Raw genomic sequence first — 23,018 nt, forward strand, 5'->3', positions numbered from 1 at the left:
TTCACTCAAAGTGGTCCCAAAATATCTCTCGCTCTGGTTGTCAACATGTTTTGGGACCACTTTTTCGTTGCTGGATCTTGTTCGATTTTGTAGACCTACAGCCACATCGATTGCTCTGGCCACATGTTTTTCCTCGCCTTTCATCAGTGCGGTGTTTCTTTCTCGATGAAATGTGGATCTCGTGCGGATCTCGGCAAGTAAATTTGATCTCGACGTACAGAGTCGAAAGCGCCGCCATTTTGAGTAAAGTGGAGCCCAGATCACGACCGTGACAAATTATGGACGGTTACCAAGCTCGATTGAAAAGTGGTCCCAAAAAATTTTTCTGCATGCGCTATTTGATCCCATACATTTACTGTAATTTGTAACGATTGACCTCCGCTTGAGTCAACTGATCGTTAGAAATGCTCCATAAAATACTGAATTTCGCATCTTTTCATCCTAAACTTTGATCTACTGTAAGCCAGATAAATAAAGTTCACTTACCTTTCATTTTTTGTGTGATCTTTTGTGTTTTTATGGGGTTTTTGGGCCGTTAATTCCTCCATGGTCGTCACCGCCCCGAGCTAAAGTAAGAAAAATCGGGGCGGTGACGACCATGGAGGAATTAACGGCCCAAAAACCCCATAAAAACACAAAAGATCACAAAAAATGAAAGGTAAGTGAACTTTATTTATCTGGCTTACAGTAGATCAAAGTTTAGGATGAAAAGATGCGAAATTCAGTATTTTATGGAGCATTTCTAACGATCAGTTGACTCAAGCGGAGGTCAATCGTTACAAATTACAGTAAATGTATGGGATCAAATAGCGCATACCGTGACGCTTACGTCACGCGGCCTCAAACACAGAGACTTGTCTGCCTGTGGTTTAATTATGTCACTCTCACGCTTCGGAGAAACATGTCAGTCCACTGCTGACTTTCCCACACAAGAACACAATCAAAATGAAAGCGAGCAACTGATCGCTTCTTGTATTAAAATCACCAAATCGTTATATAATACCGAACAACCGCCGGGATAGGCGTACCGTAACCTGGATTTACACTTTCGACAAGAAAGCAACCCCGGCGCGGCAAGCAGCGCTCGTGTCAATTCCGAAGCCCATTGCAACACTGCGAGACCAGTCACAAAATCAAAGCCCGTCGATGTATGTGCTTTTGGAAACAATAACAATTGTAGTTTTTCATTTTTTATAGGGAATTTCTCATTTGAATCTGCTTCGCCAAACTTCGATCGTCCTCGTCGACCAGCGCTTGTGTGAAATAGCGCTTATTCGGCTTACGGCGGTTGGACAGGTCCAACTAACTACTTCAGTCCATTTAGTGTCACGATATTTCGTTGTGCGATTCTTTTCTGCTAGAAACCCGCTCTGCTAAGTCCGCAGATGGCAACATATCGTTCTTTTCTGACAAGATTTCGATTTATCAACGAAAAAGCAGCAACAATCTCAACTGAAGTAGTGAACTTCACTGTGTATCAACAAAATTTAACTGTAAACTGATCCGTGGAACCACTAACTACGTCATTCGAGCGAAATTCGTGTCCAGTCTCCGGGCCCACTGTTTTGTCCTACCGAGGGCACTTTAGACGGCAACAAGTCCGATTTCTCTCTTTTGACATTATTCTTTTTTTAGCTTTTCGGAAAGTAGACATAATAAGCTACCAAAAAAAGCAAAAAAGTTTTTTACTTCATAGGCACGTTAAGGAGTATTACTTTCAAAGATAAAACAGCAATAACCCCAGTTTAGTGCGAAAGAAATGCCGATAAATAATGAATTGTGTGGCATTATCGAGACTAAGCACCGCGTTTTAACGGCAAATGGCAAACGTCAGAATTATAATGGTTCTGTTTACCTTTTCTTTTATTATTAAATAAATCCATCACAAAAATGGAAAACAATTTACTCACCAAATAAGAAACTACTCACTTTGACGTATAAGCGGTTAACGGCTAACGGCAGACGACAAAAGTCATCGTTGTTGTTGTTGTTTTTTTGCTTTCGCGAAAAACTCTAACGTGAAGCTTAATCCTAACATTATCTATACAGTGTTCGAAGGGCGTAGCATGAGAAAGCCTGCGACTTCCATGGAGCGGATAACGTCCAAGAAAGAATATCCAAACGTATTTTTTGAACCCAAATTGAGAATACAGTCAACTCCCTATAAGACGGACACCTCCATAAGACGGATACCTGGTGATTGTCCCTAGCTGCCGTTTTTCAGTCAATTTACTGTAACTAGACTTCCTATAAGACGGACACCTCTATAAGACGGACACCTTCATAAGACGGACACCTGGTGATGGTCCCTAGCTGCCGTTTTTCAGTCAATTTACTGTAACTAGACTTCCTATAAGACGGACACCTCTCTAAGACGGACAACGGACACGTTGAAACCGTCGACGGACATTTGAGAAGTGTTTTTTCTTAGTGCATAATTTTTCAAAACTTCGTATCGGCATAAAGCAAAGTTAGTAAGCGCCTTCAAGATACCAAACTTGTGCACCAAACAGGTCGTTTTCTACTTACTGTGTTACGGCTTGTAAAAGCTCTCAACTTTTGCTTCAACAAGTGAATACGGTTATCATTTTAGTCTTGTTCCAGTTTTCAAAGTGTACGGTGAAGTTGTTAGATTAGAAGCCGTGAATGTTTGCTTGAACAAGCGAATGCGAGCCAATGCATACAGACATGTTGCATATTGCAACATGCATGTACTGCTCACCAGCGATTGGAATGTACAATCGGGCAAACGAGTCAATTTTCAAATATTTTTTTTGTCCCAGTTTGTAGGTTTTGCTAAAGTAAGCGACTTTTAACAAAAGTGTATTCACTGTGCATAGCCGTTCAACTTTATTCCGTCAAATATCAATATAATTCTGTTGTCTACTGTTTGTCTTAAAAAAAACTTATATATACAGTTTAACATTGTTTGTTGGACGCACGGTAACCAGACCTCAATGTTAATGTACATATTGCAGTAATGGTGGATTTCCACTGACGCGTAATTTTTTTTACGTGCGTTAAAAAATTAGAGACAATGTGTGAACGGCTTGCGTACACGTTTACGCAGGCCGTTCACACATTGTCAGTGGAAATCCACCATAAAAGAGCTTTTTCTTATACTTGCGTTGACACCTTAATTAATTCTTAAAGTCTGAATTTAAACAGTTCATAAGCATATGTAAAGTAAGTTATCATGCAGTTAATGAAATTTATTACCCTCTCATTTTCATTTTAACCCATTGCTGTTTCTTTGTTTTCCAATAGATGTGGATGAGTGTAGCACTTCAATCTCTGTCTGTGATGTCAATGCCAACTGTCAGAATACTGTCGGATCTTATATTTGTGCTTGTAAAGCTGCATTTACTGGCGATGGCAAAACCTGTACTGGTAGGTTTGGCAGTATGGTGCGGATGAAGAGTATCTCATGTAAACTATTAAAGTGTATTTTTCCAGAGTGTAAAAATAAGCATCGGTAACTTTATCAAATCTTCAATAATTCATCCAATTAAAACAAAGAAAAATACTGCGTGATCACTAGTGAAAATATTCAGCGATACAACACATTAAAATGTGTAATAAGATGATTACAGACAAAATGCACCATATGACCCGACTTCTGTTTTGATTTGACACTAATTAAATATACACCAAAGTTTGCAGTCCGCAGTTATCATGCATGCACCTTATGGTAAATTATAGTCATCTCGTTTTCATCGCATATTGATTGTTCCCTTTGTTTTCCGATAGATATGGACGAATGTAGCACTTCTGGATCTGTCTGTGACGTCAATGCTAACTGTCAGAATACAGTTGGTTCTTATACTTGTTCGTGTAAAGATGGATTTAGTGGAAACGGCATAACATGTGCAGGTGAGTAAAGCAGGTCAGGCGGTATACTTATTGTTAACCAGAACATTAATGGCTTTGCCCGATTACTTGATACATTCTATTTATTCGAAACCTAGAAACACGTCCAACGATCTATTTATAAAGCTATTTAATCTACAACTGTCTCTATGTCCTAGCGCACTACGAAAATGTCCTAACGAAATTGCTACTTACGGAACGTGTAAAAACCGAATGGCTTGAAACCTAATGCAAAAAAAAAAAAAAAACATAGGCCGTAAATGATAAATATTCGAAGCAAAGAAATAAAGGAAACTTACACTGTATAGTTAAACAAAAGAAGCAAAACAGTTTTATTATTGTGTGACTAAAAGTATTCTCACGCATGACGCGATGTGAATTCAACCAAAGAGTTCAATTCCTTGGTGTCCATTTATTACATGGCTCTTTATGAATAGTTTGTTATAAACATCGAGGAAGTTACTCAAGTTACTTTCCGTAACAAAACCCTTTTTTTCTTTTTAAACATTGCGCTTTCAGTTATCGATTGTCCAAAACAAACGAGGAAAATGTCCAATTGCCTTGAGGCCTTTTTTTATTTAGCGTATTTTCGATCTTTAATTTTTCTATCATTAGAAAATATTTACTTTCATTTTTCTACACCATAAACGCGGGTATGGATTTGGCGTAATCCTGATCTCTCCGAATCCAGGATGTTTTTCTTAGAAAGTTATTGTTTTGAAACTTCTCGAGGAGTATAAGAAGAGGACAGTATTTCCCTAACGTAGAAGTAGTGACCCGTTTGCGCTCAAAAGCTTCGTTTCCAGTAACATGGATATCATCGACTTCATCGTTAAATCGACGATCTTCACTTTCTACTTGGGAGTTGCGCTAAGCAGTATGTATGTCAGTGTTTTTACACTGCCGTTGGTATCACCTACGTTTTATCAGAAACCCATAGGTTTCTGGTTTTATTTAACCTCACTGTGGTGAAATTTCTACCGTTATACAGGTATAAAAAAGGACTGTAGTCATTGATTATTGGCGATGATCAATGAGTAATCGATGAGTAATCGAAGCCCAAAAATTTTGTGGCCTATCGATTACTCATCGATGACATCGATTACTCATTGATGTAATTGATTACCTATTGATGTTATTGATTACTCATCGATGACCCATCGATTACTCATCAACTATCATACTGCACACAAAAGACACATTCCTTACTTTCTTGTACCATTTTTTGTGATTTTTTTCTCTATGTTAGTCATATTTTGCTTTATAACTGGCATTCTTGTTGACGAAATTACGCCCTCACAAAAGGTCAAATAACCTTCCGGCATATCAAGGCGTGAAGGGCTAAGCACAAATACAGATGATATTTCAATATTTCACTTTACCCAACTCTTTATTTAATAACAAAACAATTGAACAGGAAAACCAACCAGTCTGGAAATGAAACTAACAAGTACGAAGACAAGAATCGACTACGTGGTTATAGATTTTGGTCGGTGGTTGTTTGTCAGCAAAGTAAAACTGCTTCGGCTTAGGGAGACAGTGGTCATAAGCACTAACATTACGCACTGGAACAGCTGCAAGCACTTTTACTTCCTGTACTTTTTTCACTTGTTACCATGATATTGTTAGATTGTTTATATAGCGTGTTATACTTTTACAAATTCCGGTTTTTAACCACGAGACTATATCGATCAGTAATCAATGCAATCAATGACTAATCGATGCAATCAATGACTAATCGATGCAATCGATGACTGATCGAGGCAATCGATGACTAATCGATGACCAAAAAATTTGTGGCCTATCGATTAGTCATTGATTACTCATTGATCATCGGCAATAATCAATGACTAATCAACTGATTACCCATCGATTACTCATTGATTACTCATCGATTTCATTGATGTCATTGATGTCATCGATTAGTTATGCCTGGGGTATACGAACCGTTGGTTGTAAGCATCCGAAAACGCTTTAAAACGACCTGAGACGCAGGCAGACAACAAAGAACACAACATGGAAACAAGGTAAGTCGAGTTTATTCGTAAAATATTTAATTTTATACCTTTTGAATCAAAATCGCTAAGTTCCCATACAAACCCTTATAAATCGCATCTTTGTAACACAACACCGCTCGAAGCCAAGAGTCACGTTCGCTTACACTTTATAAATAATTAATTCACGCAGTGAACTTGGGCCGCCTGTGGTTTCTCGTGAATTTTAAAACAGCCATTAAATTTAATTAATTTTTTGACAGATGAAAAAACGACGTGACTAACTTTAGTACACTAGAGCAGGAGTTTCTCGGACATTCTCTAAAAACCTTTCTCCACCGATTTTTTGACCTAAGCGAGGCACTATTTTTTGGCTGCTGCTCGCTGTTTCAAGCATTCATCGTCATTTTATCAAAGGTGGGTTTTTATTTCGCTCGGCTGGAGTGACATTCTAGCCTTATTTGTCTTATTTGCTAATACTTTTCTATGCTTAATCTTAAAGTAGTACGTTAGTTGGTTTTCAGATAAGACCAACAATACTACCGCCCTTACTGGGATAAATAGAACATATATTTACAGCTAACTCTCATTATGTAAGTTGTTTTCCTCTAACAATGCTTTTATTGAAGTTATTACGTATTGATGAGCCACAGCGATAACGAGTGAGGATCTTTCACATCGTACCCTTTGTAGCAAAATACCAATATTTAGGACAAAGCAGGAAAGTTTTTTAATGACTACATTTATCCACTTTTCGACTTTATAGCTTATAGCTTAAATCTGCTCTGCATGCTTATTATGCAGGGGATTTGAGACTACATCAGTTTGCCGTCGAAGATTCACTCTTATTTAAAGTGGCGCCTTAGGGTAATCTCATATGATGTGGCGCGCGCTAGTGTTATAGTTTGAAATCTTCTCTTTGAAATCTTTTTTTATTCGTCGTACGCTAAAACCTATCAATTATAATAAGCAGGTCCGTAACCAGACCTTTGGCATAGACGAGGCAAGATCTCCCAAGAAGGTTCTGGTGCATGCCCTCCAGAAAATTTGGAGAACTATAAGCTCTGAATAAACTCTATCTTCGTCATTTTTATAGGGTTTTTCTTGAAAAATCAATCAACTATTCAACTGGGAATTATTTTTTCAACTAAGTATATTTTGGTTTTAATTTTGGGTTAAACTCAAGACGAGGCAAGTGCCTCGTCTTGCCTCTTGCTAGTTACGGCCCTGATAAGCAGCGATAAAAAGTGTTGCACAACCATCTCTGTTAAAATAATAGGTTTAAGTCGTGAATTAATACTACCCAAACAAATACGTCCTAATTGCTTGTGTGACTTTAAGTGCGATTTTTTTCAATTTCCTTCAGTGAAATCTTTCAATATTTTCATAGTACGTGGATACTACTTGCATATAAATTTCAAACTGGAAAACGTAGGGGTTATAAAGAAAACTTCTTTGTCATTTACAGATTTGTGTCTTTTTCCTCTGTGTCAAATCTGGAAATGATTATAGAAAGATCTAGCTCTCTATTTCGACCGAGATGCCTTCTTTACCGACACAAATTGAAATCCACCCAAGGCGGGTTCTTATTACTTTTTTAGGTAGACATTTTCCAGTTTTGTTTACCTTCGACGCGTTAATTTACTATGTAAATCATAATGTTAAAATACATAATTTATTCAAATTATGCTATTTAGAAAGACGTTAATTTTTGAGAACGTGGTCGTCATAAAAAAAAAATGCTTTCATAATATAGCTTAATATAGTTGCCAACATGTAAGGCGCACAATCGGAAGATGTTTCCTCGATGCGAGTAGAGAGCATTATCGCTTAAAAAAGCTATATTAGCTTTTTAAACGCTGATTTCTGTCGTTTTAACAGAACCTCCTATGCGATTTTAAATGAAAGGAGTTTTTAAATTAACATATTTTTTTATGAGGTAATTACTTTTCAGAGTTGAGTTTTTGAAATAGTTTTGAAATGAATCTAGTTCTTAAATTTACATTTTTTGAGGTTATCTTTTCAGTCTATTTGCTATAAGGCATGACCATATAAGTCCACAACACTGATGAATTCACATGGAGAAGAAACAAGCTATTTGATTTTTTTGGAAATTTTAAAAAAAGTTTATTTTCGACTGCTGCGATCTTCCACAATTTGAGTTAACGAAAATTGTATTTTTCTAACTTTAAACACCTGCTATTTGCTATAAGACATGAATATAATTTATTAGTCCACGACACTGATGAATTCACATGGAAAAGCAACAACAACGTTTTTGATTTCTGCATATTTTCAAATTCCTCGAGCCGCTCTTAACAACGGTAGCAAATATAAATTCTGCATTTCAAACTTAAACAAATCAGCCGTAAGGCCTTACAAAATATTGATTTAATGGCTAAATTCACGCTATGCTCAACAACGCAACCTTTCTTTTGAAAAGTATGGAACCGCCTAGTTTTAAATAATTAACTATGAAAAACCAATTTTTTAAAACAGGTTTAAAGGCTGTCTCCGGCATAAATTATATATTGAGCGAGTAGTAAACTCAAGTTAATGTACGTAACAAAAAACAGGAGGAATAACGTTTTTGCAGTAAGTACGATTGCATCTTTTCATTATAATCCTCCCCTAGCTTTCAAAACCTCTTTTTCTACAGAAAAGTGCGCAGAATTTTGAAATTCGATAGCAGTTGTTCTTTACTTTATCAAATAAGCTTTTGAGTTTTCAAGATTTTTGTCTGCAAGTTTCATAATAATCATGACCGTACAACTTGCTGCACAAAATGCTAGTTAAATTTTATTTGTAAGTGCTACAATTGAGCTACCAGAAGCAGAATGTTTCATTATTATGGCGTCAGATAGGGCACAAAATCGAAACTTATATTTCGTGGCGTCGAAACTTCTTTTTGTCGTCGAAAACAGTTCTTTGTGTCGTCGAATTCCACTCTTTATGCCGTCGAAACTGTTCTTCGTGTCGTCCAGTTCCAATATTCGTGCCGTCGTGTTCTTCGTTTCGTCGTAATTTAGTTGAGTCGTCGTGTTTTTTAACATTCGTAAATTCTCTTTGTCGTCGGGTTCTCCATTTCGTCGTAATTTCTCTTTGTCGTCGTGTTCTTCATGTCGTCGACGACGGTAGAAGTAGGTCAGCGGTAACTCTACTCTTCCCGCCTTTCTTGCTCACGTGATCAAAACAAGATGGCGAGAAATGTGAGCGAGGTTGTGTCGATGATTTTAAAAGACGCTATTTCTAGGATCGAAGATGAAAACCCTCGGCAGCAACCCTCTACATCCTCCGATACATCATCACAATCTTTTTCTGATGCCGTTGAGAGGGATTTGAAGTAAGTGCATTTGAATTTTTCGCAATGAAATGCGACATAAAGTACAGTATGTGGTCCTTGGTCCGTGAGGTCCTTGGTCCGCGACTTTTTCGAATATGATTTAATATTTCCTCGATATCTAAACTTCGGTAAAAAATGAATGTTTCCAATGATTCTTTGACTATTCTTCTTTGGTATGTAAAATTTTCAGCTTTTTTACTGTCAGTTACGATGCGAAATTCACGCTTGTCAACAGACAGGTAAATTTGCCTTTCTTGACATTTCAACTTTTCGCGGGTCCGTGAATTACATGGTCGCGTTTACTAAGCTAGTGCATAGATATAACGCAACGGGATAACTTGTTTTTTTGGAGAACAGGTTAATAGATCAATAGATTTCAGAATCTGCGAAGAAATTTGCTGCAGAGTTACAAATTTTCGGTTTAGCGACTAACAAAAGTTATAAACAATTTTCGCATATGGGTCCTTGGTCCGTGACCTTTGACTGTGAATTAAAAATATGTTCTAAAACAACGATCATTCAGAAAAATATTAAGTACTGGGTGCACACATTGGTGCTACGGCATTTATTCTCGCTTCAAATGTTTCAAAATTAAATTGGAGAGTTATTAAGAGAGGAAATTAAGACGCGGGTTTCGTTGGAGACTTCGGTCTGAAAGAAATCTGAAGAATATACTGGTTGTTTTATACTCGCACCTAACAACGACTTCCAGCAAGACTGAAGCTTAAAAATGTCAAAAATAGAAAAGAATAACTTAAATATTGCTAAAATATTGCAACTTTTTTGAAAATTATTGCGATTTACAGTAATTTTCACTTTGTTTACGTGACTCGCGGAAAAAGGACCACAACCGCGGACCAAGGGCCCGCGAACACAATCACCTTTTTTCGAATTACAAGAAAAATACTTCATAAGGAAAGTTGCCACTCTGGAATTAACTCGAGAATCATAAAAGCTATCTTCAGGGAAAATTTCAGCCGATAACGTTTTGATTCAGGTAAGATATTCAAGTTTATCACTTTTATTCGCGGACCAAGGACCACATACTGTATAGCAAGAGACGTGTTGTCAGCTTAGAAAATAACACCAGCTAGAAGGGAATGAGAAACGATTGTAAACTGGCCAAAATTTTAAATTATCACTTAGTTTCTTAGTTATCGCTTAGAAATAAGACTTTCTCGATTTCACTTTTTTAGGCGAGCTTTTCCATCTCTCTCGGGAGGAGGGAATAGAATGCAGATTCCTACAAAGAAAGGAAAAGGAAAATCGAAGGGAAAAACTTTCATCATGATCCAGCCTAAAAAAACGTGGACGCATGACTTCTGCTTGCTCTCAAACACAGAACAAGACAAGACCCCCTCCCAGGAATCGTTACTTTCGTTAAAAGAGTCAGGGCTAGGCAGAAAAAGGGTGGTGTTTCCGAACAAAAATGGAAACTTTGAACATTTAAAAAATGTTCTTGAGACTGAATATGAGAAGTTAAAATGCCAGGATGGGGCATTCGAACTGATGCGAGCGGAGTCAGGGGGAACTTCAAGACCCCTTAAGTTACTTTTGATGCCAAGTGACGGCTACACCATTCCATACATCAGGGATCTTGTGGGAAGCAGCACTCTCTTATACATTCGCCCAATGCAAAGCTGTTTGTTTTTGGATAAACCACCACAGCCTGTTACCACCCAGTCACCACTAACAAAGTGTCCAAAATGCAGTTTGTCCATCCCTATAATGCAGCTGAGGAAACACTGTTTTGTCTGCAGTAAAATTGACATTGACAGTGATAGTGGTGATGAGAAAGAGTTTGAAAGGTCAGTTTTTGACAAGGATCAACCTATTGATTGTGAAGCTGAACAGCAAAATAAAGATGAAATTGAGCCCAGTGCCAGCAAAACAGCAGTGTATAGTGGTATTGAAGAACCAGGCTGTTCGAAAGCAAGTGCCTTTACACACTTTCCCAGTGACAGTGAGAAGATTGAAATCGAATCAATTCAAATCAAGAGTGACGAACAATTTGCATGGTCCTTACAAGAAGAGCTAAATAGAGAGACGAGTGGAGATGAGTCCAACCATGCCAATTATTCAACTATAAATGATGAAGTTGGGGTATTAAATGCACTTGAAGAGAAGGTTATTAAAGATAAGGGGTCCTTATTTCTTGTTATAAGAAGAGGTGCACCATTAGAGAGAGTTCTTCATCTTTGGCGCCGAGAAACACGCAAAATCTCTCCCGATCATGAAGTAAGAATCAAGTTTGTTGGAGAAGACGAAATAGATTCGGGTGCTTTGTCTAAGGAGTTTTTCACCATAACAGTTGAAGCTATTGCACAAAAATTCTTTCCCAATGGGAGCCCAATACACTCCACAAATGATGTTCAGAATGGAAATTTTAGAGCATGTGGAGAAATTGTGGCAACAAGCTTAGCTCAAGGAGGGCCACCACCATGCTTTCTAGCAGAAAGTGTTTATGATTCTTTGGTTTTGGAGAGTAACATTGACTTCTCAAGTATCAGTCCTGAACGACATCTGACTTCAGCTGAACAAGAGCTTTTGCAGCAAATACAAAGTGATGTTCTTCAGCACCAAGATACCATATTTGAGCATGGGTATACAGGAGTGGTTGATGAAGCCCACTTGGACTCCATAACTGCCTCGATTGTTTTCAGTATGTTGAGCCGAAGGATGCTTTGTCTGAATGAATTCAAAAAGGGGTTGGAACTTTATGGATTGGCAGGTATCCTTTCCAAATATCCTGAAGTTACTCAAAGTCTTTTTGTTATAGGGCAGCAGAAGAAGGTGGATGCCAACTACCTGTTTTCTTTGATGGTACCTGAATATTCTTTAGAAGGTTCCTCTCATCGACACACAGAAGAGCAAGTCATGGATCATTTTCAGGACTTTCTACTTACCCTGCAGGATGAAAGAATTTCTGGGTATGCAGAAGCAATAGCTTGGAAAGCTGAAGATGATTTGAATGTGTTGCAGCAAGACCCTCCTGATGGAGGGAAGAGAGAAGAATTGATCAGTCCTGAACTGACACCAGCAGGAGTTCTAGGCTGGCTTACTGGACAGAAGCACAGAGAGGTTAACAAGTCAAACTTCAGCATAACTGTCATGTTTGACCATGACTGTCTCAAGCGAAATCCTAAACACAGTGTATGCTTTCCATCTGTGGGAGCATGTGGACACACCATAACTTTTCCTGTGTGTCACATGCAAAGTTTTGAGAAATTTAAAGAGATTTTTCTCTTAGCTTTTTGCAAAGGGCAAACATTTGCCATGCGTTGAAAGCAGTAGTATCTGGTAGATGAATCTTGTTCCCTGCCCACATCATCCCTATCCAGCATTAAAATTTAGATACTTTAGGATAAAGTCTACAGCTATGGCAGTCATGGTGGATTGCTTTATATCAAAGCATCTTGTTACGCATTTTACTGGGTAAGGGTTATGTATCTTCTGGGAACAAGATTGCTGTAATGTCAACGTGATTCTAGTGAAGTTATGAAATGGGTGGGAATGTTTTGAGGTTACTGTTTTTATGGGAATAATATGTTTCAGAATTATTTATTGTGTACTCAAACCTTAAAGCCATCACCCCTTTTTCCTTACACAAACACTCTTATTTTTCCAACCCTAGCCTCAAACTGCAAAGATTGGCCATGTAATGTCCCTTTCATTTATTTGATGCAGGAGAGAAGTTACCTTTTTGATTTGTTATATGGAAAGTCTGAAAAGAAATCAATATCTATACACTTTTCTATGTTGCCCCAACACTTACATGCACAGGCAAGGTAAAATGAACTTATCGCAACACAATACTTACCTATTATTAGTTAAGTTAGGGGTGTTTGAAAGTGAGAATGGCAGGTCAGGGCTGAGAATGAACACACTCATTCTTCTGATGCTAATCTTAATAGGAGTCATAGGAAAAAAAAGCAGCCCTTCAACCTTGGTTGGCAAATATGTCACACCCATGTAATTTGCCTTTTTTTATTTTTTACTGCTAATAAGCTTCCCCTTCCCCCCTATGCACTTATAAATGAAAGCCCTCTACTCCTGTTCTGAGCTGCATAGAATATTTCCAGATGTTTACATTCAATAAGTAAAGTTTTCTTCAAATAGCACCTGTCGTGAACTCTGAAGTTGTAGATTTAACCAATGATTGCAATATTTTTTTTTGATGTCATTAACTTCCATCACACTGACAACCACAGGACCCTAAAAACCAAGGTGTGGATTGAGGAATGTGTCCTTGAGAATCTCTTGAGTAAACACTCCCGGGTATGCTGTAAAAGCGAAAAATGATTTGCTTAGTTTTTAACTTCAGAGTTCCAATTTTGACAGAAATTATTTGTCACTATTTTAGTTCTTTTGTAGGTGCAAATTCAATTGGTTATAGAATTTCTGTAGTCAAACTGTATGTTGATACATGCTTACTTGAATACTTTCTTCATATTTTCAGTGATATGTTTGTTACAACTAATGTTATATATTAATAATGCTGGAGTTTTCAAGTTGAGTTAGTGGAATTCCTATTTTAACAGGATGTGATATTTAACATCAGTTAAGGTGCTGCTTTTGTTTTATTTTAAACTTTCATCTACCAATGTTTTCTGCCAAAAGGCTGTTCCATACTTGTAGCATAACTTAGCCTATGGACAAACAACTTAATTATGTAGACTCAGTAGTGCATTTATTTCCCAGTTGAGTTAAGAAAGTTTTAATCGCTTAAGTCCATATTGCTTGTTCTTGTAGTACTTTAGGTGGCTTACCATAGCTTTGAGATGGAGAAGCAGTCCAACTTTGAATTCTTGGAAAATTTTCAGATCGTTTGTTCTTTTACTGTCAACCATGATATATCGACATAGAGATTTTTATGTTAAAAGAGCCAGAGCCAATTTCTGATTTCGGAAATAATATTAGGTGAAGTTGTGAAACTACCAGTGCCAAATCACCTAGCAAGCACTCAGCTGATGGTAAATGATTGTTGTACCCTGTAACAAACAGTATTAAGAGATAGATGAATTATTTAACATTTCACCCTCTCAAAACTGACATAAGGCACCTTAAAGTGGAAAAGGTGAACTAAGCATGACTGTTAATGGCATTTTGCCAATTGGCACACATTGAGTTGGAAATTATTGATATCACCACGTTTCATTATTAAGAGATTTTTAAATTCTAGAATAGTTATTGAATGCAAAACAAATCAAAATGTTCTTGTGACATTCAGCATTCTATATAAATAATTAAATTTGATACATGTACCTTACTGTAGTAACAGTTGGTAAAATACATGTTTGACATTAACATAATGGAAATATTTGATTTCTGTTTTTGTTCTGAGTTATCTACAGCTGAACCTGTTGTCAGCTGCCATGTTTGGTTGGTTAGAAGGCTGTTGTGGGTAGGGTTCACCAAACAACACATGCACATACATGTATGACAGCTTGGGAAACTTTGACCTTTGTTATTTTGGCAAGGCTAGAACATAGCTTCAGAAGTTGCTAGCAAATAATTGCAAAACACTCTCCAGCTTGAACAAATGCCCTTGCTAATATGCAAGGGCAAAAATGGTGGTAATAGGTTAACAATAAGTGAAAATTTAGGGATTGATATCAATTCGTTTTGTTTCTCTCAATGCAAAATCAGTAAAAGCAAAACAGTTGCGAAACTAGAATAGTCAGGAATCCCATTCTCTAGAATATGCAACAGTTTCAACAGCAAATTGTCTGTTACAAAGATTTTCACCTGATAGTGCTTGCTACTTCATCAGTTCAAAAGTCATTGCTTACACATACATGCAAATTGTCATTGAAGAAAATTGTTACCCATACACAGGCAAGTACCTCATTAAAAGAGATTTGCTGGTGTGAAGGGTTCTTAAATATGGCATGGTTATCCTGTCTTGTGTAATTCCTGAAGAGTCTAACAACATCTGTTTACTTATGCAAGTGTTGAAAGATCATCCACAATTTCCAAAGACTTGATATAAATATCAATTCCATAGCAGGAAGATTCTTCCAGAGGATCAACCATACATGTTATTCTATTGAAAGCTGCACTGCTTAAAGGGCACTGAATTTCAGGTACTTGAACTGAAAGATCATTCCAAGTCTCCTCATCAAACTCATTTGATGGGAGAGGACCTTCATAGTCAACACCAAACGATGGTAAGTCTTCCTCAAGTGGTTCCCATTCTCCCTGGTAGTTTGCCAGCCCATATAGCCAGACTTGTGCAGGGGTCATGTTTGATTCTGAGGCAAGGGGATGGTTGTCATAGCCATTTTATAACATTTTAAAATGTTGGTTTATTCTTGGAGTGAACACATATTGCAAGCAAAACAAATGAGTTGCACTGTTAATGTCAAGCAATCCTGTATCTTCTAGATAGCAAAATATGTAATAGAAAAGAAAGGAACAACCATGAAACAAATCTCTCCAAAACCTCTCAATTCTCTGGTTATGACAACTTTTTCCTGCAATGAAGCTGCCCCTCCCTGGCCCTCTTCTTGGATGGGATATCATATGTCTAGCTACTTCAATATTCTCAGTGCCTTGATCACCTCTGACCCTGGAGGGTAGTTCAAAGTCTTGAACTGCATTTAAGAACAGCTGTAACACTGTTAATGCTTTGTTATTGGTACTGCATTTCAAAAACATAATTCGTCTTGAGAATCCATCCACACATCCATGAATAACAAATCCCCATCTGATCAACTTATGTTTGCCATCCAAGTGCTATAATGATCTGGGTCCAGGCACACTGTAATGACGCCGATTTACAATATTGAGTTGGGAAGTTCGTAGCAGAATACCACTGGGATCAGTTCTCCACAGAGACGACCTCACACGACTCCACTGCACTCTAATACCTTGCCCAAGCAAGAACCCTTTCAATCTTCTTATACCACAGTTGGGAAAGTTGTGTAATACAACAGAAACGGTAGAGTCCAAGGCCTCATCTGAGATATCAGCTAAACATTTTAGACACGTTAATAAAGTTATTCATTCATTCATTCATCGTCATACTTTGGGACTTCTTCTCGTAAGCTATATGACTTAACACGCCTACTTATCGTTTTTCTCGAAGTCCCAAACATATCAGCAATCTTCTGAAGAGAAAAACCATAGCTCAAGTACAGTTTTAAAGTTTCTCTTGGAATATCAAAAGCTGTCCTACCTGCCGACCCTGTATAAATTGCTTAACAGTTAGTCGGCGTACGAGAATCAGTTTCACAGTTGTCTTGAGATAGGTTATTATATGCATTCAGGAGCAGCTGAATAACCTCGTCAGTTAAAAAATTTGGCCATATATTGTGACTGCAAACGCAGAGATAGACGACCTGTTCAAGCTTGTATAGCGAGTAATCAAGTCGGTTTCCGTTATCATCACTAAACCTGAGATTTTCAAGTAGGCGAATGACTTCACAGATAGCTGATGAAATGTGGTTCTTCAGATTAAGGGCTGGTGAAACATGTGGACTGAACTGGGACATTTCTTAGCTGTTTCTTCTAACATCGCTTGGTCGCCATCGTCGCCATCTTGTTTTAAATATTGGCGGGAGTTACCGCTTACCTACTTCTACCGTCGTCGACGACATGAAGAACACGACGACAAAGAGAACGACGACAAAGAGAAATTACGACGAAATGGAGAACCCGACGACAAAGAGAATTTACGAATGTTAAAAAACACGACGACTCAACTAAATTACGACGAAACGAAGAACACGACGGCACGAAGATTGGAACTGGACGACACGAAGAACAGTATTCGATGGCAGGAAAGAGTGGAATTCGACGACACAAAGAACTGTTTTCGATCGCGACGACTAAAAGAAGTTTCGACGCCACGAAATATAAGTTTCGATTTTGTCCCCTATCTGACGCCATACATTATTCTGCGACCAACGCATCGCCTACTTGTACAACACAACATCAACAATCTTTATTTCGTGCCCAGAAAATACATGCATTTTGAAATTATGACAATAAAAAACAGAGCACAGTCACTTTGAAATAGCTAGCTTCTTGTAAAGAGCCTTCTAAATCGCTTGCTACAAGTAGCCACAAAATATGCACGATTAAGAAGAGAAAAGCTACTTTCGGCTTAGCATGAAAGTTTAATGGTCAATTATTTGAAATTAACAACTCTGGAATATACAGTATTTTAACCAAGAGCAAATAGATTTATGTTAAACAAAGAAAGGTCAATTGTAATAAAAATCCATTTTCTGCAATCTAAAATTAAAATCTCTAATTGGAAACACGCTATTCGGATTTACAGGCGAAAAACACGATAATGGCGAAATTGAATAACTGATTCATGTATCACTTATCCATTCATTTGTTCGCTTATCATCTCTTGTATTTTTGAGGGCAATTTGACTCCCGCTTATTAAAAATTTAAAAACAAAAGATAAACACTAAAGAACTTAGTTTAATTAGAACACAATAAACACAATTGAATTTTAAGTTGATATGTACTATTTAGGTTTACAGGCTAAAAATGCGTTAGAGGCTAAAACTAAGTAACTGATTCGACAATTATTTCTTGTTTTGTATTTTTCATCTTCATGTGTTAATAGCAAGTATTTGAAAGAAAGAGATATCCAGATAATACAACAAACATGATTCCCATGCAACTCTGTTTTTTCAAAGGACTTAGTTGCACGGTGTTGCATTATTGATGGCCGTAAAGCATCAATCCAGGATTTCCTTTTTTTGTGGCACGAAGCGGTTGCCGAGAGACTGTCTCCAACGTTAAACCTTGGCGTGCAGTATAGAGCAAGGATGTAAACTTATGACAATTTAGATGCAGACATGAATTAGAAGATTCGTTGGCAGCGAGTTTCATTGTGATAATACGAGGTGCGTTTTCACTTTATCATGAATTTTGAAAAACCTGTGAAACAAAAACATGCCTAATAAACTCGGCTATCGCAAAATATAATGACTGCACTGTGCTTCCAAATAAGATTTACCTCTTTTTTTGGCATTGACAAATAAGCGACTGTTCGCATCTTGCAAATTACAATATTTTTCTTGATCTCATCCAATAATTGCTTAAAAAATGCATCAAGAAATTTTGGCAAAAGTCTTCATATATCGCCAGTTTTGTTTTGACCGTATAGACGGATTTGAATTGGCGTGAAATATGACTTTTTATCAAAACTGGTTACGAACACCGAACTTTATAAGCTCCGCACTGATTTCTGTCGTTTTAACAGAGCCTCCTATGCGATTTTTAAATGAAGCGGGTTTTTAAATTAACATATTTTTTATGAGGTAATCACTGTCAGAATAAAGTTTCTGTGATAATTTTCAAATGAATCTAGTTCTTAAATTTACATTTTTTATGAGGTCATCTGTTGTCGGAATAAGTTTTTGCAAAACAGTTAGACCTGAAAAAATCAATTTTTTTCAGTCAAAAAACAAAGGAAGAATGGTTTCCCCAGTCAAAAGGACTTTTCTTTTCGGCTATGCTGTAAAATTATCGTGTCTAAATAAAACGTGTTATTATTGTAATTACTATCTCCTTAGCGATTTGTTTACGTAGTAGAGGGACAATAACCTTTCGTATAACAGTTTCTATTACGTAGTCTGAGGACTATAAAAATCGACATTTTAAATCGCCAACCAAGGAAGGAATGGAAAGGACCTTTTCATTTACTTGCTTTATTAAAATCTTGACGTTAAGAGAGCTTTATGAAATATTTAACAATTATTCTTTGAAATCGAGGTGAATACATCCTCGGAGACCCAGGGGCAGTTAGTGGGGGCGACGGGCAGCTTATCGGGACAACGGGATTTTCGGGCGAAAGTTTACAACATAGAGCGTAATAGCCCCTGGGCACTTTGTCTTACCGAACCAGTTCCAGAAGCGTTTGAACTCCTTCCCCCTGATTGGCCACAAAAATATTTTTGTGGCCAATCAGCGACGAGGACCGGCCAGGAGACTCTGATGTCTTCTTACACGAAGTTGTTTTCCTCATAGACTCGTCGTGGATGCTCTGCCCATCAATCGGATGCTATTACATGGAGAGTCTCAGAAAAAAATAAGCCTTAGACGACTGCCAGTTCTACACTGTTAGTTGCGCGCTTTTTAATAGTTATTCAATTTAACAACAATTCTTATTATTTTTCTCGGTCGTGGCCCGACTTCTGGAACTTGCCACGGTCTGGGTACTTCACTGCACGGGCCACGCGTTAGCGAAGATATCGCTGTCGTCACCTATTGTTATTTTGTTGCCAGCTTGACAGTTAAAACAAAGGGTTTTTGTTTAATTTGTTGGATATTTAAATAACAAAAACAAAACTTATAAACAAGAAGTGCTCGCGTATAGCTTTAAAAACTGTTGGTTTCCTTGCGCTATGCTACATTTAACATATTCCCAGGCCTCGTTGTTTTGTTTTTGTTTTGCTTTTTTATCTGAGACCCACGTAGTATCATCCGATGGACGGGCTTAACAACAACGGACGAGTCTATGAGGAAAACAACTTCGTGTAAGAAGACGTCAGAGTCGCTCTTCTGGTCAACCTCGCTGATTGGCCACAAAAATATTTTTGTGGCCAATCAAGGGGAAGGAGTTCAAACGCTTCTGGAACTGGTTCGGTAAGACAAAGTGCCCAGGGGCTGTTACGCTCTATGTTGTAAACTTTCGCCCGAAAATCCCGTTGTCCCGATAAGCTGCCCGTCGCCCCCACTAACTGCCCCTGGGTCTCCGAGGAGCGGAGCGGCGAGGTGAATATTCTGCCGCTATTCACCGAGATTTCAAAGAATAATTGTTTTAGTATATACACACGAAGTGATCTCAACAACAAGCGATCTCAAAGTTTTCAGAAGGAAACCATTTAAAGTCGATTTAATTGACCTCTCAATTCATGCGCGGAAAACGTACATATAAGCGGCACTAACCGACATGCGCGAAACAGTTTACAGAATTTTCAAACATGGCAAATCTAGTTAATCTTCGATAAAATCCTCGTCACAATCTAGCAAAACGGTCCTTTAACACCACTCAAACCTGCAATCTGATCAAAAACCTGCTTGCAAAACATTTTGACCGTTGAATCAAAGCTTTTGAAGTTCACTTGAATTGAAAATTGAAGGAGCAGTTGGCAAAGGATCCACCTGAAAGTTTGGATTATAAGCTTACTGAATGTCTGCAGAACTGTTGTGAAAACTGGATGTTTTCTTGCACAAAGAATCCTGAATATTTGTGGAGGATCTTGGTTGAATAACACTTGATGTTGCTGCCGATAAATCTGCGGTATTCATTTCTGCCGTTGCCGGGGTAAGAGCGACTTGACGGTAAGCAATTGTTTATCGTTTTAGTACTCGAGTTGTGTGGACATTGTGCTGCAAAATTGCGAAATATGTAGTCTTCTCTTACTTTGAAAACCATCAGGCCATATTTCTTAGCCTTTTTTTTTGTCTTTTCTGGTTCAGCATCTTCTTGCATTCTTAGTATTTTCGATTCAGAAACGCCGGCAAAACGCGAGTTTACGCCGGCCATTTTGTTTCAGTTTGGATCAAGCATTATTCACTCCGTAGGGAGTGAATAATGCTCATTAGCCCGAGATAGCGAACCAATCAGATTGCTTGAAACACCAAGATCACTGAGTGTGTATATACTAATTTAAATTAGAATATACATAGGAGACTGCGCGCGCTCTGATTGGCTATCAGAGTATAAAACATAGAAAAATCATGTTTTATTGTTTTTCGTCAGCTTTCCTCGAGTGCTTTGCGTCTCGTTGGCTATAACCACTCGAATTACTCCAACAAGGGCGAAAGGAATAATTGTTTTACTAAATTCCTTTTAAAGTATAAATCCACTGGACATTACAGTTTCATGTAAACGAAGAAATATTATGAGGAGGCGGGGAAATATTGTGGCGCGGTGTTCATTTCTTGAGTTGAATGGAACATGAAAAGAAAGCGAGCGAAAGAGTTATCTTTCGAAGATTTTCTTCGACAATCTACATTTCCCTCGTGTTCTCAAATGCCCGTCGTGTTTTATGACAGTATAAAACATGTCTAAGGCTTCTTTATTTGTTAACTAAAATTTCTTTATAAAAATAAAATCTAGGTTTCTCCAAAAATATTGGAAAAGGGTGTTGCTGCTGCTACTGCTGCAGTATAGGTGCCTAATAATGAATTAATCAGAAATGGTAATGATGACTATGGTCGGAATGTCTTTGTTAAGATACGTTTCGAACTATTTAGAGCCAAGTAAAGGAATGAAAGTTATTAAACGTGACGCACACTCACTCACTCACTCACTTACTCATTCATTCATTCACTCACTCACTCACTCAATCCTCTTAGTGCCTTACGACTCCTTTTACCTGTTCTGATTAAAAATTCAACAAAGTAACTATCTGATGAAAGCTTTTTGTTTTATATGGACCCTTTCTCATGTTGTTTGCAAGCGAAAAAGTGTTTTTAAAATGAGATAAATTTCTGTAGGGAATTTTAACATACATATTTTTAAACTTTTCTTCGTTTCGCTGAAACTAGGTTTATTGAAGTGACATTTAAGAACGGATATGATTGGCTTTGAAGGAGTAACAACCGTTAATACCATTCAACGAGAATTACGAAAACTGATATGTGTATGTATAAAACCAGAGGATTTAAATTCACGTATGAATACCAATGACCAGTCGCCTCGTATGGCATAATGCGAATTTAAATATTCATCAGAATACATCTTTTAAGAAGTGTTCTTTCAGAGCAGGAGTTTCTCGGGCACTTAAATGTGACAGTAAATTTGGCAGTGTTTTTAATTGTTCGACCAATTAAAAACGACATGATTCTAAACCAGGTACATAGAGCAGAAGTTTCTCGCGAATTTTAAAAGAGCCATTAAAATTAATTAATTTTTTGACAGATCAAAAAAACGACGTGACTAACTTTGGTATACTAGAGCAGGATTTTTTTCGAATATTTCATTAAGTCACAACTGTTTTAATTCCTAACTGACGGAAATTTGACGACAGACAAAATAAGTTCTCAACCGACCAAAAGTTCTCGATCGCTTAAAATATTTCTTCACCGCATTATCGACTTAATCGAGTCATTATTTTTTGGCTGCTGCTCGCTGTTTCAAGCATTCATCGTCATTTTATCAAAGGTGGGTTTTTATTTCGCTCAGCTGGAGTGTCATTCTAGCCTTATTTGTCTTATTTGCTTATACCTTGCTGTGCTTAATCTGAAAGTAGTACGTTAGTTGGTTTGTAGATTAGAGCAGCAATACTACCGCCCTTGCAGGGACAAATAGAATATATATCTTCAGCAAACCCTCATTATGCCCAGGGGGGGGGGGACTCCCATATTAAAGGGACGGGGATGCTCGTCGGAAATTTTGAAAAGAACCCCTTAAAGAGACCAATCTGGGCGTGGCTCAAGCTATTTTAGACCCCTAAAAGATACCAAGATTCTGAGAAAAAAAAACTTATATTTGTATATTTCTTCATGTGCAACCCTAAACGAGACCCTGACGGCTAAAAATATTGTCATTTTCGTGCATTTTCCCCAGAACACCCTAAGCGAGACCCAAAGTCCGAAATTTATACCCCTAAGCGAGACGACGAGCATCCCCGTCACTCTCATATGGGAGTCCCCCCCCCCCCCCCGGGTCATTATGTAAGTTTTTTTCTTCTAACTATACTTTTATTGAAGTTATAACGTCTTGATGAGCCACAGCGTTAACGAGTGAGGATCTTTCACATCGTACCCTTTGTAGGTAAATACCAGTATGTAGGACAAAGCAGGAAAGTTTTTGACTGACTGCATTTATCCA

General features: G+C 37.7%; 1 protein-coding gene across 1 annotated transcript; it reads left to right on the plus strand.

Moving 5' to 3' along the window:
- Positions 1 to 1,759: 1,759 nt before the first annotated feature.
- Positions 1,760 to 12,492, plus strand: LOC144666720 (uncharacterized). The gene is made up of 4 exons (XM_078528101.1): positions 1,760 to 1,829; positions 3,268 to 3,390; positions 3,751 to 3,873; positions 10,550 to 12,492. The coding sequence occupies exons 1-4, from the start codon at positions 1,760 to 1,762 to the stop codon at positions 12,490 to 12,492; spliced, it is 2,259 nt and encodes a 752-aa protein (XP_078384227.1).
- The last annotated feature ends 10,526 nt before the right edge of the window (positions 12,493 to 23,018 follow it).

Source organism: Oculina patagonica, chromosome 9 (genome assembly GCF_052425735.1).
Source record: "Oculina patagonica isolate OP01 chromosome 9, crgOcupat, whole genome shotgun sequence".
Lineage (NCBI taxonomy): Eukaryota > Metazoa > Cnidaria > Anthozoa > Scleractinia > Oculinidae > Oculina > Oculina patagonica.